This window comes from Stegostoma tigrinum, chromosome 9, assembly GCF_030684315.1.
Source record: "Stegostoma tigrinum isolate sSteTig4 chromosome 9, sSteTig4.hap1, whole genome shotgun sequence".
In the NCBI taxonomy this organism is placed as follows: Eukaryota; Metazoa; Chordata; class Chondrichthyes; order Orectolobiformes; family Stegostomatidae; genus Stegostoma; species Stegostoma tigrinum.
In genome coordinates, this window is record NC_081362.1 from 39,472,535 (window position 1) to 39,489,807 (window position 17,273).

Sequence of the window (17,273 nt, forward strand, 5' to 3'; positions counted from 1 at the left end):
CAACAAGTTGCAGTTGTAAACTTCCACAAAGGCAGCTCACAATACTGGTGACAATAATAATGTTGCTTGACCCTTCTTGCCTGGGACATGAGTGATAAACACATTTTTGCATCCCTTTTAAGTTCATCATAGTTCTCACCATTTTCTACAGAAGAAATCCCACTATCTGCAACTCCACCAATTTTGGCGTCATCCGCAAAATTACTAATTAAACCACCTACATTCTCCTCCAGATTTTTTATATATATCACAGACAACAAAGGTCCCAGCACCAATCCCTGCAGAACACCACTAGATCACTTACTGATCTCCATTCAGAAATGTACCTTTCCACATTACTCTCCATGCTCTGTGACCAAACCAGTTTTGTATACATCTAGCCAGTTCACCCTGGATCCCATGAAAGTTTACCTTTTATACAAGCTTGCCAAAAGGTGCCTTTTCAAATGCCTTACTGAAGCCATGTAGACAACATCCAATGTCCTTCCCTCATCAATAATTCTTGTCATTTTCTCAAAGAACTCAATCAAGTTGGTGAGAAATGGCTTTTCCCGCACAAACTCATGTTGCCTATCACTAACAAGTCCATTCACTTCCAAATATGAATAAATCCAATCTCTCAGCACTTCTCCAACAGTTTCCCCACCACTGACATCAGGCTCACTGGCCTGTAATTACCCGGATTATCTCTGTTTCCCTTCTTAAAGAAAGGAACAACATTAGCCATTCTCCAGTCTTCTAGAGCCTTGCCTGGCACCAAAGAAGATGCAGAGATATCTGTTAAAGATTGAGCTATTTCTTCCCTTGCCTCCCACAGTATGCTGGGATAGATCCTGTCTGGCCTTGGGGATTTGTCTATCCTGATACATTTCAAGACAACCAACAGTTCTTCCTTCATTATGATGATCTGCCTGAGAGTATTGATATATATTTCCCTAACTTCAACAATCCTCACATCCCTTTCTTTGGTGAATATTGATGTAAAGTATTCATTGAGGATCTCACCCATTTCCACTGGCTCCACACATAACCTCCCTTCTTTATCCTTGAGTGGGCCTACTCTTTCCCTAGTTATCCTCTTGCTACCAAGGTTATTAAATTGCCCATTTTGGCCCTCCCAACTCCCTGTTTGAGCTCCTTCCTACTTCCTCTCTATTCTTCAAGAACCTGATCCATTTTTAGTTTCCTAACCTTTGGAATGTTTTTACTTTTAAGGATGTTGATAATTTCACCTGTCACCCAAGGTTCTTGAATCCTGTCATTTCTGCCCTTCACTCTACCCAACTGATCTTTAAAAGACTCCCACATGTCAGATGTGGATTTTCCCTCAAACAGCCACTCCTAATCACATTTTCCAATTCTTGCCTAATTCGCTTATAGTTGGCCTTCCCCCAATTTAACACCTTCACCCGAGGTCCACCCTTGTCTTTTTCCATAAGTATCTGAAACCTTACAGAATCTTGGTCACTATTCCCAAAATGCTCCCTCACTGAAATTTTGATCATCTGGCCAGGCTCATTTCCCAGCATTGTGATTGTATTCTTCCTTTACCTGAGATCTACCCGTAATACCTTGCAAGATCCCTCCGGAGTTTCCTCAATACAGTTGTGATATGCTCGCCAACCAGTAATGCAACTCCCCTACCTCTTTTGCTCCCTCCTCAGTCTCATCTAAAACATCACTCTTCCAGAACATTAAGCCATGTCAATCCTGTCCCTCTTTCAAACATTTCTCTGCGGTAGCAACATCATAATTGCATGTATTAATACTGGCTATTTCAGAGTCATCTTTAAATCACTTCACTTAAAGCCCATCTCCATAGTCATGTAAACCACAGAAGTCCAGTATCCAGGTAGAAGTAGATTAGTTATCCTTGAGACCCAACTCTCTATCATCTTAAATAAATGGTCAGTAAGTGTAAGTGTAAAGCGTAAGTGTTTACACTCTGACATCCTCAATACCTGTCTGGCACTTTGGAGATGAGCGACCTAATTACTGTAAAAACAGTATCATCATTGACCATCATCTCCAAATGTGAACATCTTACAACTTCTTTCCAACAAAACAACATGGGCCTCTCTTTAATCGTCAAAAAACGTATTATCAAGACTCAGTGTCAAGGAGACCAGAACAGGTCATATAAACCCCCTCAATTGAAGACATTGTCCCAAAACATAACATGAGTAACTCTCTCTATGGACTTTGCACATTCTCCCAAGTCTGGTGACTTCCTTCCGGTGTTCCAGTTTCCTCCCACGGTTCAAAGATGGACTGGTTAAGTGAACCAGCAATGTTAAATTGCCCATTGTGTCCAGGGATGTGCCACTAAGTGGATTAACCATGGGAAATGCAGAATCAGGAGGGTAGGGTGGGGGGATGGGTCTGGTTGGGATGCTCTTTGGAAGGTTGGTGTGGACTCAATGGGCTGAATGGCCTGTTTCCATACTGTAGGGTTCAACAATTCTCAAAAATCTCATATTTGTAACAATTTGTCAGACTGAACAGTCTACTTCTTATGAACAAATAATTACTTAGAATGTACTCATAGTTCAAAAAGATAAAATCTTAAAAATAGCCTATTTAGATGTGGCATCAGTAAGTAGATTGTCATGAAAAAAAGTCATAAAGATCTAAAACTCTCATAAAAGTTTGTGGTCACTCAGTCAATTGAAATTTTCAAGAATGTGGATGAAAGACATTTTAGGTAATCACATAGATGTGGAACAAAACCCAAATCAATTGATTTTAGGCATGGGTCAGCATCATCTAATTGAATGGCAGAGCAAGCTTGAGAGACTGAATGACCTATTCTTGTTCTTTGTTTCTCTTATCCATGTGACTAAAACAAATTAATGAGTTAACTCCTTTATTCTGTACTCAGAGGTTATATTAATGACATTAGTCAATTGACTTGTGGATATCAGAGAATATATACCTCATTTAGCTTGTCTTGCCGTCTCACTTTTACTTCTGGTGCCAATTCCTCCATTCTCTCAATCTGAAAAAAGTTACAAGAACAATATTTAAAAACTAATAGAAAATGAACGGTAACCACTAATTTCAAGATACCCTTACATTTTGTTATGCACAGCTTGAATTACAAGCACTGTTGATGTAATGAGTATTGTGTAATTATTAAGCCAGCATTGTTATTGTTATACACACAACGGATCATGAAACTAATCCAAAACTGTTTTACACCTGCTAAACACAGGATAAATATCCTTGATATTCCACAAAATAGTCATATTTGTAATTAGTCTCACTACATTTCTCAGTACTTCATATAACACTCAACTACAATGCTGTGGGTCTCGAGTCATTCATAGGTCAGACCAGATAAGGATGGCAGTTTCCTTCCCTGAAAGACATGAGGCAACAGATGGGTTTTTCCTGACAGTTGGCAATATTAATTGCCCATAGTGTTCAGGGATGTGCCGCTAGGTGGATTAACCATGGGAAATGCAGAATCGGGGGGGTAGGGTGGGGGGTTGGGTCTGGTTGACATGCTCTCTGGAAGGTTGGTGTGGACTCAATGGGCTGAATGGCCTGTTTCCATACTGTAGGGTTTAACAATTCCTAAAAATCTCGTCATTAATTCTAGATTTTTACTGGATCCAAATTCCACCATCTGCTGTGTCAGGTTTCAAATCCAGCCTCCCAGAGACAATACCTGGGTCTCCAGATTAATAGTCCATCAATAATACCACTAGGCCATCACCTCCCCAGTGCAATGCAATATGTTGTTTGTTTCACTCTCACTGACAACACTGATTTTATAGGTGCAAGGAAGAATATATGTTTAAGGGCAAGAGGTTTGAGTTTAGCTATTTGTTTTTTTGGAAGGTTATCAACTAAGAAAGATAACAGTAATCACAGGTAACAAAGTGTGGTGCTGGATGAACACCGCAGGCCAAGCAGCATCTAGAGCTAGATGAACACAGCAGGCCAAGATGCGGCTTGGCCTGCTGTGCTCATCCAGCTCCACACTTTGTTATCTCGGATTCTCCAGGGTCTGCAATTCCCATTATCTCTAACAGTAATCATACTTCTGCCTCCATTGGATGAAAATATCAGGTGATATTAAGCTTAAATATTTGTGTGCTGTATTCATCTGTCTGCTTCACTGGAATTCTTTCAATGTCACTCAATCATTATATATGAACGGGAACTGGTTTCCACTATTTGTTATGATTACCACGTAAATTATTTCCATATTTGCAGTTAAAAAAAAAGTGGCATTTTTGACTTTCAGGACGATGAATCACTCCAGTTCCAACTAATCACAAGAAGAAGTTGAAAGTATAGTGCAGAAAGATCTTAATCAGTACAGCTGATCAGTTAGGGTAAGTGAAACCATGAGAAAGCAGATGTGGAAACTTGACTGAACTCCACACTCCATTCCATTAATAACCAAACAGTTTAAATGCACAAGATACCCCACCAAACGAAACTGTCTGCTACCATGACACTCCATATACATAGCTCTGTCCTGAAATTCCACTGTTCCTCCTCCTACTTTCTGACATACTTTCTGACAGTGTGTCGAAAAATATGAAGACACTGCAGCAAGGTCTGTATTTAAAATGATGATTGCAGTACAAGGTTAGCAGAAATCTTGGTTAAATTCATTATGAATCAATGCTTTATATCATTTCACGTTCATTGCAAAGAAAAACATTTATCTATAACTGTTGGCACGCTCATCCTCACAAAACTAACATTGGTGCTTTGTCTTTTCGGTGAGCCAAAACCTGTCAGCTGGTTAAGCAGTGGTACAAGTCTAAGAGAAACAGGAAACCTAGGAAAATGAGACACGATTTACTCAACATCACAGTCACAGCTTCCAGCTCAGAACTTGGCACCGTATATTTATTAGAAGATAGACTAGAGGTGGGATCTGCTGAGTTTGTGGGCCCAAATTTGCAATAGTTGGGGCAGCGCTTGAAGCTCATGCAGGTGTCAATTTCTTGAAATGCAAAATCACATGGGTTCTGCTACAAAGGATTCAGATGAGGACCTTGATGGGTAACAACAGCTCTGTGAATCTATTCCCCTTCACATCCTTCCAAACCAAACTCTTTCTTGAATCTCATCCCTCTCCATACAAACATAATACCCACAGCCTTCCCAACCGACTCTAAAGCAATATTTCCTAGCAAAGCCCTCAGCTTTTCATTCCCTATCTCAATGATTACTGAATTCCACTGTCCCATGCCTCCATATCCACTTGTTTATTAGGAGTTCTCCCAGTAGCCTCCAACCTCAGCAGACCTTTGAGCCCTCTTCAGCATCTCCTTCCCTGGATTTCTCGCTCTTACTTTGTTTTGATCTGGTTATGGACAACTACAGGTGCAACATCTGCCACCTCAATTTCTTTCTTCCCTTCATTCACTTTAACGTGTCTCCTCTTGAGCTTGCTGTATTCTGTTTGTCAACTCTCTGAAACTTAGTTTCCACTCCTTGGTCGCATGAGCAAATTTGAAAAATCTAAAGCTTCAGTCTGTCCTGTCTCACAGAACTAAGTTGCCCCTCCTTCAAATCTACCTCCTTCCATGCTAATACTCCTGTCCTGGGCCTACTGCAACATTCCAACAAAGTACTACATAAGTAGAGGAACAACACCTCAGTTGCTGCGTGGGTACATTACAGCCTCCGGGATGCAACATTGAATTCCACAACTTCACAGCCTGACCGCATGATATTCGTTCTCTTTTTTTGCCTTTTCAACGTCCCTTCCACACCCCACTTCCTACCCCCAGTCATGCTCCCATGACCTTGTCTTGTTTTGTGTCTTGTTTACTTTGCCATCATTAGGCAGGATCTATTTACTATTTTAACACTTTAATTCATCCATTTTACCTCTCCATTTCTGCTTCATTACAATTATCAAACAACGCCTTTCGCCTTTACATTGAGATTCCACGCTATCTGTTCCCCTTGTCCCTACTGTACCCCTCAATATTAAACAATAAAATAACTTTCAACTCCTTTCAGTTCTAAGAATTCATAATGGACTGAAAATGTTAACTCTGATTCTGTCTCCACAGATACTGCCAAACTTGCTATGTTTCTCCAGCATTTCTGTGTTTCTTTCAGATTGCAGCATCCGCAGTATTTTGCTCCTATTTTCTTCCTTTGTGCAGCTGCAAATCTTTTGATGCTCACGATCACTTTAACAGTTTCCTCATGTTAACCATCTTTTATTCTGAGGAAGGGTCACTCAACCCAAAACGTCAACTCTGATTCCTCTCCACAGATGCTCCACACCTGCTGAGCTTTTCCAGCAATTTGTTTTTGTTTCTAATTTACAGCATTTGCAGTACTTTCAGTTTTCATCTTCCGTTCACCATGGATGTCAAAACTCTCTACACCTTCAGCAGGGGAGGTGATGGCCTATTGGCATCATCGCTGGGCTGTTAACCCAGAGACCTAGTTAACATACGCAGGACCTGACTTTGAATCCTGCCACAACAGATGGTGGAATTTGAATTCAATAAATATCTGGAATTAAGAGTCTAATGATATCTATGAATCCACCGTTGGGGGAAACAGCCATCCTTACCTGGACTGGCCTACATGTGACTCCAGCCCCACAGCAATGTGGTTGACTCTTAACTGCCGGATGGGCAATAAATGCTGCCTAACCAGAGACGCCCTCAACCTGTGAATGAATTAAAAAAGGGGTAAAAAAATCTACTAGTACAGACTAAAGACTCTCAGTTTATTCCCAAATTGGGATCTCAATCAGACCCCTGTCACCATCACCATTCTTCTTTAACTCTACTCATCCCCTCCAAATAAAAGGTGTTTATCAATGAGTATTTGGTGGGTCCTAGCTATACCCATCTTTTCCAGAATATATGGAACATTCCTTGCTATAATCTTACTTAGGTCTCCTCCGTCGACTTCTTTTTCTGTTAAATTGATACTTTGGTGTCATTTCCTGTTCTCGCCATGAACTGGAAAATTTCATCAACCCTGCTTCCAATTTTCACCCTTCTTTCAAATTTGCTTGATTTATCTCAAACTATTCCCTTCCCATGCTTGACTTTCTAGTCTTCAGACAGATATCCAATGACATTCAATATAAGCTTGTGAACAGCCCCTCATTTTATTAATTAGATACTCTATAGACTTTTGGCCTCAACAATGAATTCAATGACTTCAAACATTAATATCTTGCCCCCTGTTGTTTCCTTTTCCATGGTTGTCTCATTTTCCCTTGATTTTGCTTTCTGAAGGCAACTCCTCACCATCTTTCTCACACATTCTCTCGATGCATCTGTTGTTTCTTTACTTGTCCTTACACTCCTCCTTTTCAGTCTGCACCATCAACCCCTTTCTCATTTAATCTGTCCCGTCTTCTATCCTATCAAATACTTAGTTTTCATTCTTTTCTCATGCTTCTACAATCAATTGTTTAAAACATACAACTTTGGCATAAAACCTACAACACATTTTCTTAATGCTTGCTAACATTGATGCTCACTTGGAGTATTCTAACCTTGTGTGGGTTGCATTGATTTCTCAGGACACAAAATGTTCAGGACTCAGTTACAGGCTGCCAGCATCTGCAGTTTAGCTTGCTTCGTAGCACAGAGGCAAGCAGCTTGTGAAAGCAGAGAACACTGAATAGTAAATGTAATAGTCAGAGAGGAGGGACCATGGCACTGTCCTATTTCAATGATGGATCTGCAGCATTTACCAGCAGTTTACAGGGCAAATACATTTTATGTCGCAAGCAAATAGCCATGTGGGAAAATCAACTGAGAAGAATGCTTAGAAGTGTGATGTCAGTCAACTAGTACCACTACTGTCAGACAAGGGGCTGATCCTATTCCAGAGCAGTGGGTAGGCTATGGTCAGTCCTGCAGGTCAAGGTGCAGTCCGGGAAATAGGCCAGATTTTTGTGGAATGAGACAGCGGAGGGATTGAGTATGATGTAAATGAATGAAAGAGAAGGAAGTAGTAACGCATAAGAAGAAGCAGTGAGGTGACAATGCGTTAATAGGGAGTGCAAAGAGCAAGAACAGTCAGTAATTTGAGAAGTGGATTGCCTTTGATTCGACATGAACAATGTGATAGTGAGGATTGTAGTCCATCAACCTTGATAAGATGCCGAGCAGTGGCAAAGCTAGAGTGCCAGCCCTTTGATTGGAAGATCGCACAGAGAAAATGGTGGCACTGGTGGAATTCAAATACAGCAACTGAGGCGCGGAAGGTGGATGGCCTCCACAGCTGCTAACGCTTCTGTCTCAGTCACCTCAAGATTCCCTTGGAAATACACCCAAGATCCCGATTACAACAAAAAGTAATGAGCTGAAAAGCAAATTGTAATTCACTGGGAACCAGGAATTACAGACAAGGGAGACACAGGTAAAACTCTGAATAGGAACACTTTATTTTAATTGCTCACACTTGCACAGCTCTACGACTGAGACCCCAGGTCTGCCCTTGCAAGGCACCTGACCAGCTCTCTCCAAGGGGCAACACCCCAACTACATATCTATCTATTTTAAACAAGCCCTATTAATCCACATATACAGCCAATAAAATTATACAGGCATTGAAGCCAACATATGTGCATAGTTAGGAATATTTACAAAAACATGGAAAATGATCATTCCCTATAAAAAAGACATTCAGGTCATATTTGACATTAACATGATCAGTCTCTCGGGGGTTGGTGATTCCTAGATAACCATTTCTTTGTCTCAGGAATCTTTTCTAATGCAGTCTCCCGGGCTCCAGGAAGGTCCTGTTGTTCCACAGGCACATCCCTCTGCAATTGGCTGTTATTGCCATGTGACAGTGATGTTATCTCTCCCCCTACAAATGGCCAACCTGGGCTTGGAGACATATGTCTTAGTCTAGACCACTGATCCCAAATGGACTGCTCGATATTCTGAGAGACCTACTACCATTGGTGAGATGCGATGATCTGCTGGTGCATTAGACGAGTTCAGCCCTGGTCCGTACTGTATATGACAACAGTCCTGTTTGAGCCACCGCCACGCTGGCAACCATTTCTCCCCAGACATGTAATTCCAGGCCAACACATTCCTCTCTGGAATACCTTGACAGCAGGTTTCCCACCCTTCTGATCACCTATCCTTCTGGATTTCACTCTACCAATTCTCTGATCTCTAGCATCTGCAGTAAGCCAGACATGGTCCTCACCTGGAGGTTGAACATTAAGGATGCCAGCGAACACTGGGTTGTCACTTGTGCACTTTCCAATGTAGGTTCATGTTGCTAGGTACGCCTCACCTTGTGAGACTTTTAAGGTCTGTTTCAAGATTTGTGCAAATCTCTCTGACTGGTGCTTGTCTCAGGGTGATACAGAACCAATCTCACATACCTGATTCCATGATTTTCCTCCTCAAACTTTATCATCACAAACTGTAGACCACTGTCACTCACCACTTGTTTGGGGTTCCTGAACCTGACAGATATTTCATCCATTCGGCCTATTGTTGCTCCTGCTGATAAAAAAAGCTTCATGGCCGCCACTTAGGGATACTTGAAATGGCCATCCACGACCACCAGTAGTACCTGTCCCTCTAATGGTTCAGTGCAATCAAAGTGAATCTGTTGCCACAGTGACTGAAGCCACTCCCATAGATGAAGGGGCAACAATGACAGCACTTTCCTTAATAATGGATTGGCATGATCCCATGTACTCCTTAATCAGGAATCTGTCTGTGACAAGACGGTAGCACAGTAGGATACGCCAGTTGGAGCTCCTTTGCTCGTCAGTCCCTTTGCCTTCTTATTTTCTCCTCTTCGTACCAGTTCTTTTCTCCTCCTACCTGGAGCACCAAGTTGAGGAGCAGAGTGAGCGGGCCGTCTCCCGCGGCAGAAGGGAGTGAGCACAGACCATGTCCCGTGGCGGGGTCCTGTGGCAGAATAAATGGGCAATTCGTGGAGCAGCGGCGGAGCAAGTCCCGGTTGGAGTCTGGCACACGGAGGCAGCATGGCCTTGTTCTCTGGGACCTGCAACCCCAGACTGGAACTTAGGTAGTTGTGGTCACCTATTATCATTCTGGACTTTTTCACTGTTTCATGCTAACTTATGTTCTTTTTTACTCTGTAACAACACTTTCTTTTACTCTGTAAGCTTTGCACCTAGGTATTTGTGCCCATGGTGGTGCCATTAAGGGCGGCCGCTGTAGTACATGTGACGATAGAGGGTATTCTGTTCTGTTCAAAAGTAGTTTCTGGCTATCTCTTTCATTCACATCATGCCTGGGTGCCCTTTGCATACTTGTTCCAGTACCTTTCCTCTTAACAGGTCAGGAAAACAACGCTCATTCCCCACATTAAAGTTCTGTCCAAACAGACAACTTCCACTTCCTGGACAGGTAAGGGTGTAATTCTGGATGGCTTCTATGAAAAGTCCTCCCTCTCAGCACCAAGTCCACCACTTGGCTCAAAATTGATTCATTACACATAGCATTCTGCACCTGAGTTGCTGGCACTGACACCTTGTCTTCCTGGGAAATGTACATAATTTTCAGGTTCCAGTCAGGAACACCTTTATTTTCTAGTATTAGTAACCTTGGCAGAGCATCTGCATTGCCACATTTCTCTGCCTGTCAATATTTGATCTCATTTAAGTAGCTGGCAGAGCCAGTGCCCATCTCTGCAAGTGTGCTGCCACAGTTAATGGAAACCCCATATACAGCCCAAAAACAGAGGTTAGCAGTCAGTGGTTGTTCAGAAGTACAAAATGCCTGCTGTAACGGAAATGATGCTCAATCCTTCTTTTTTGACTTGGGCATAATTCGTCTCTAATTGTGATCTCAGTACAATGGGCCTTTCTTTACCATTCAGTAAGATGTGAGACAGTTCTGCGCCAATGCCATAAGGTTCCGCCCCTACTTTGGGCTGGATAGCGTACAGTACCAGATGCGCCTTCAGACTGCGAGGATGAGCCTCTGGTTTTAACTGTAACTTAGTTTTGACACCTTTCACTTCCACTAGGGTCCATCTGAAGACATCTTTGTATTTGTCCAGGATCTCTTGCAAACTTATGTTTGAATCTACCAGCATATAAAAGTCCACCAACATATAAAGTCCACCACTAAATGGCTTGGCCCTTTTGTGATGCAGAGATAGTGTCTCCACCCCTGAACCAGGAGGCCACATTTCAAGTCCCACCTGTTCCAGAGATGTGTATTAATCGCAACAAAAACAAAGTTGCTGGAAAAGGTCTGCAGGTCTGGCAGCATCGGTGAGGGGTGAGGGGTGCGGGAACAGAGTTAACATTTCAGGTCTGGTGACCCTTCCTCAGAACTGATGGTGGCTGGGAAAACGTCAGTTTATATGCAAAAAAAAAGGAGAATGGGGTACGGACTAAACGATAGTATAGAGCCTAAAGAGAGAGAAGAAGAACAGTTGGACTGACAAAGAGTTGATAACGACCAGGCTAGGAGGGTGAATAGTTGTTAATGGGGACTATTAGTGACTAATAATGTGTGTGTGTATTAATAGGTCTAAACAGGTTGGTTAGGAAAATAGGTTAAAATAGATTGTTTCAGGATGCAGCTGAAGTAAGTGATGACAATAATTATGGGATAGAATCGTGGCTCAATGGTTAGTGCTGCTGCCTTACAGCACCAAGGACTCAGGTTCAATCGTACCTTCAGATTACTGTCTGTGTGGAGTTTACATATTCTCCCCATGTGTGAGTTTCTGCCAGGTTTCAGCCCACAGTTTAAAGATGTGTGGGTTAGGTGGATTGGCCATGCTAAATTGCCCACAGTGTCCAGGGTGTATAAGTTATGTGTATTAGCCATGGGAATGTAGGGTTACAGGGGAGGGGCAGTGCGGACATGTTGGGCTGAATGGCCTGTTTCACACCATAGGGATTCTATGTTATTTACCATGCCTCAGTTCAAACTTAAATTTTTACAACCAGAAGAATCCAATGCCAGGCATTTGCATTTTACAACATAAAAAGTGGCAGTTTGGCACACTGGTCCCTTAATTGCACTGTCACCAGAATATAGGTCTTTGCTTGTTTCATATATGTCCGTTGTGTACTCTTCACAGACTTCAATGATAGTACCCTTAACTTCTCCCTGTGTACCAATTCAGAATCAAAGACACTACTGTCTCTGTATCCATTTCTATCTTTACTGTCTTCCCCTATATTTTGGGAAGAATCCAGAATTGATCAGCATCACTCCGTACTGACAGTATGTTTACCAGGAACTCCACTGTCTTTGGGCTTTCCGCTTCTCCTGCAGACCCTCCTGATTTCCAGCCTACTCTCTGGCTGGCAGTATCTACCTTATGCCTTGCCCTCTAACTCATCTCCTTTAAAAATCCCTTCTCTTGCTTCAGCTGTACCCAGCCATTTCAGACGATATGACCCACTCACTTGCAGCACTGGGCTTCTCACATCCAACATGTCTACTCATTGTGGCCATTCTTGCCACATTGGCAGCATTCTATGGTTGGTATCGCACTTTGCAGCAGCTCAGTGTTATCAGCCAACTGTGTTACTTCGCTGGCAGCCAATTCCACTGAGGTAGCAATTTCAAAAGCTGCCTTGAAATCCAGGTCTCTCCTTGTTAGTAGCTTCCATTCAATGGCATTATGTTAGAGGCCACAAACAAAATGATCCCACAGGACATCTTGAAGAGATCCTCTGAATTCGCAGTGTTCTGCTAACCTCTTTAAGACAGCCACAAATTGGGCGATGGAGTCTCCTTTGTACAGAACGCATTAATTAAATTAGAACTGTTCTGTGATCGTCAGTGGCTAGAGTGAGAAATAATTTCCTAACACTTTGCACAGCATTTGAAATGTCTTCTCCACGTGTTTCTCTGGTTGTACCAGGCTCCTTAAAATTGTAAAAGTCTTGCTTCCAACAGCAATTAAGAAAACCGATACCAAGATGTCCTCAGCCATTTTGTTCACCTTTAGGAATGAATTAAAATGTTTGTGTGTAAAGTCAAATTTTCTGACTCTTCATCAAATTGTCCCATCGCCAACCGCCTGTCATTTTGCTTTCCCACCAAGGGATGTTTTTTGCACCACTCGAGTCCCCTCGGTGAACATTTCTATGTCAGTCGCTCTCACACCCTCTGTACCAGCACACTGCTCCTCAATGGCATCACCCGCAGCCTGAGTCCCCTCATGACCACTCTCCATGACAACCCCAGTAGCGTACTCAGTTCTTCAGCCATCAATCCAAATCCCCTCATAGCTGCCACTTTTGGCCCAAACCATAGTGAGTACCTTCTTTCCTGGCATCCATGCAGTCTGAGTCCCCTTGTAACCATTTCCCTTGACGTTGATTCCTTAGTCCCACACTGAAATTCCTAAAATCCAGGTGACATCTCATCCAAACAAAAAATGGCATTTGCACACAGATTGTGGGTTAGACCAACACTTGTCACCAGTTAAGTTTATGACTCACTGGGAACTAGGTATTGTACATGGAGGGAAGCACAGGTTTAACTCTGAATAGGAACACTTTATTTATTGTGAGGTGGATTAGCAAATGGCTTCAGTTATTACGGTGCTTATGGTAACACCAAAGTTACCAAACTCAGATTCAATATGGGCCATCTGCTGTTGTATTTCTTGTTCTGAATGGGCATTCTGGGCACTGTCATAACATCTATACTGTACTTCACTAATGTCTCGAGCCTTATGACACAGTGTCAGTGTCCTACCTCTAGATCAGACAGCCCAGGTTCAAGAACTATTTTGCTTGGAAATAGATCATAACAGATTGATTAAGAACAAAACAGGCTCCTGATGTTGCTCCCAATGGGAAAGCAGAAGATCTGAAGCCTCAGCTCTGCCCCAATAGAGGTGAGCGCTGTTGAGGAAATAAAAGCTTTGGAGATTAAATGAATTGTGAATTAGAAAGAATGAAAAGGGTCACGGGTTTGCCAGCTCCTGTGTGACCAGTGGTGCTGTGGCACTTCTTTGTCCACATTTTCCTTTTAGGCAAGAAATTGAGCCCCTGGGTGGCTGCAGGGAGATGATGCCCATAAAGCTGGTAGGTTCCTCAGGAAGTCAGGAGCTGTAAAATGACCTAGTATAGATCTTTGAATATGCAAATTAGTTTTAATCCTTCTTGAAACAGCAGCTGATCTATCTTGCACCCTTTCTTTAGAAAGCTTCCCTGGCATTATCACACCTTTGGAGACTTATTCCAACACAGCAAGTATTTTAATTTGTGATTGTAAAGGGGTTATGGTTGGATTCTCTCTTGTTGGAGATGGTCTTTATCTGAGATTTCTATGAAACAAATGTTCTTTGCCATTTAATTGATTCAAGCCTGAATCTTGTTCACAGCTTACTGCATTTGAAAGCAGATTGATGAGATGCAAATGGTACTGACCAACGTGCAATCATCAGCCAATAACCCACTTTAGACATAAAGTCGGAGGGAAGGTCATTGATGAAGCAGCTGATGTTGTTTGGGGCAAGGACACTATCCGGAGGAACTCCTGCAGTGATGTCCTATGGGTGAGAGGATTGACCTCCAACAGGTCTAACTATCTTCCTTTGAGCAATATATGACTCCAACTAGCAGAGAGCTTTCCCCATTCCGATTCCCACCGACTCCAGTTTTGCTGAGGTTTCTTGATGCCACACTCGTTCAGTGCTGCCTTGATCACACTTCACCTCTGGAATTCAACCTTTTTCCCATTTTGAACAAAGGCTATAAAGAAGTCAGGAGCCGAGTGTCCAAAACTGAGCGTCAGTCAGCAGGTTTTTGTTGAATAAGTGCTTTACAACAGAACCGTCAACAACATTTTCTGTCACTTTGCTGATGACTGGAGCAGACTAATGGGACAGCCTGGGTATATCCTGCACACAAAAGCAGTCCTGTTTTGTGTACAAGGTGTACCCCGGCAATCTTTCATATTGTTGACAGATGCCAGTGTTGTTGACATACTGGACCTGATCAGCTAAAGATGCAGCTAGTTACAGAACTTCAGTACTACTAGTAGGATTTTGTCAAAACCTATGGCTTTCTGGCTGTGAGTTTGCTCGCTGAGCTGGAAGGTTAGTTTTCAGACGTTTCGTCACCATTCTAGGTAGCATCATCAGCCTCCGATGAAGCGCTGGTGTTATGTCCCGCTTTCTATTTATCTGGTTAGGTTTCCTTGGGTTGGTGATGTCATTTCCTGTTCTTTTTCTCAGGAGGATGGTAGATTGGCTCCAAATCAATGTGTTTGTTGATGGAGTTCCGGTTGGAATGCCATGCTTCTAGGAATTCTCGTGCGTGTCTCTGTTTGGCTTGTCCTAGGATGGACAAGCCAAACAGAGACACGCACGAGAATTCCTAGAAGCATGGCATTCCAACCGGAACTCCATCAACAAACACATTGGCTCCAAATCATTCTACCATCCTCTGAGAAAAAAACAGGAAATGACATCACCAACCCAAGGAAACCTAAACAGATAAATAGAAAGCGGGACATAACACCAGCGCTTCATCAGAGGCTCACTGATGATGTTACCTAGAATGGTGACGAAACGTCTGAAAACTAACCTTCCAGCTCAGCGAGCAAATTCACATCCAGGAACTGAACCTGAGCTACAAATCTTCTCAAAACTCGCTAGCACCTATGGCTTTCACAGTATCTTCAGCTGTTTCTTAATGTCACACAGTGGAAGGTTGACACCAATGGTACTGTGGATCTCAGAGCAGGCCTTGGTATACAAGCATTCCGGTGTTGTAGCGTCATCAACTTGACATCTCATTTTTTAGAAATGCCTGGTGCTGTTCCTGAAGTGCCCTCCTTCATTCCTCACACTGTGTTAAAATGACCAGCTACAGGAAGGTTAGGAGGCATTCTGCAAAGCAGTCACCAAGTCTGCGTTTGGTTTCCCCAGTGTAAAGTAGGCCACATTGGGTGAAGTGAATATAATACATAAGATTGAAAGTGGTACGGGTGAAATGCTGCTTCACCTGTTTAGGCCCTTTGATGCTGAGAAGGAAGGAGATGAAGGGGCAGGTGTTGCACCTTCTACAGTTACATGGAGAAGTGCTGTGGAAAGGGAGGAGTGGTGTTGGAAGTCACAGAATAGACTAGGGTGTCCTAGAGGGCCAATCCCTGCAAAATGCAGACAGGAGAGTGAGAGGAAGATACGTTTGATGGTAGTGTTCTGCAGGAGTTGTCTGAAATGGCAGAGAGTGATCCGTTGAATGTGGAGGCTGGTTGGGTGAAAAGTAAGAGCAAGGGGGACCCGATCATGCTGTTGTGAGTGATGGGAAGAGGCAGGGGCAGACGCACGGGTGATAAGTCAGATGTAGTTGAGGGCCCTGTCAACTACAATGGGTGGGAAACCACAGTCATGGAAGAAAGAAGCCATGTTAGCAATGTTACTTTGTAAGTTCCTGCAAGGATTTGATCCCATTCCCCCAGTTCCTTCACCTACATCATATCTGTTCAGATGCCACCAACACCACTGCCCCCTTCCGACAACACCTTCCCATGTAACTAAAAAGGTACAACACCTGCCCCTTCACCTTCTCCCTGCTCACTGTCCAGCGGCCTAAACAGTCTTTCTAGGTGAAGCAGCATTTCACCTGTACCATCTCCAATCTTGTGTATTGTATTCGCCGCACCTCATGTGGCCTACTCTACATTGGGGAAACTAAACCTAGACTGGGTGACTTCCTTGCAGAACACCTTTGGTCCATGCACAAGCATGACCCTGACCTTTCCAGTAGCTGGTCATTTTAATAGAGCATCCTGCTACCTGCCCACTTGTCTGTCTTTGGCATACAATAATGCACCAGTGAATCAAAGCACAAACTGAAGGAGCAACATCTCAGCTTCAAACCAGGCACTTACAAACTTCTGGGCTCAACATTGAGTTCAACATCTTCAAATTGCAAACCCATTCCTTCCCTTTCTTTTAGCTTTGCTTGCTACATTCACTGAAACCTTTTCTCCCCACCTCCCCATCCCAGTGGGACTGCCTGTTCTTTCCAGTCTGGCAGTTAGACACACCATTGTTCTGCCATTCTCATATTCCAATCACTTAATCTGAACTATCAGCATCCCTTCTCCCCCAGCTCTTCAACCCTCTCTACCCGTCTTTTGCATAAATGCTGCCCACTTCACTTCAGCTCTGATGAAGAACCATCTAGAGACTTGAAACATTAGCAGGCTTTCTCTCCATGGATGCTGCCTGACCCGTTGTGATCTCCAGCAAATTTTGTTGTCAGAACTTAACTTCCCTTCAAGAGCTTTTATGCTTTCTCAGTGAATCTGTAGATTGCA

General features: G+C 43.0%; 1 protein-coding gene across 1 annotated transcript in view; it reads right to left on the reverse strand.

Annotated features, from left to right (window-relative positions):
• si:zfos-1056e6.1 (uncharacterized protein LOC107988029 homolog) overlaps positions 1 to 17,273 on the reverse strand; it is a 130,814-nt gene that overhangs the window by 19,076 nt on the left and 94,465 nt on the right. The window contains exon 8 of the mRNA XM_048535618.2: positions 2,936 to 2,998. Coding sequence (XP_048391575.1) covers positions 2,936 to 2,998 — 63 coding nt within the window. The remainder of the gene's footprint in view (positions 1 to 2,935; positions 2,999 to 17,273) is intronic.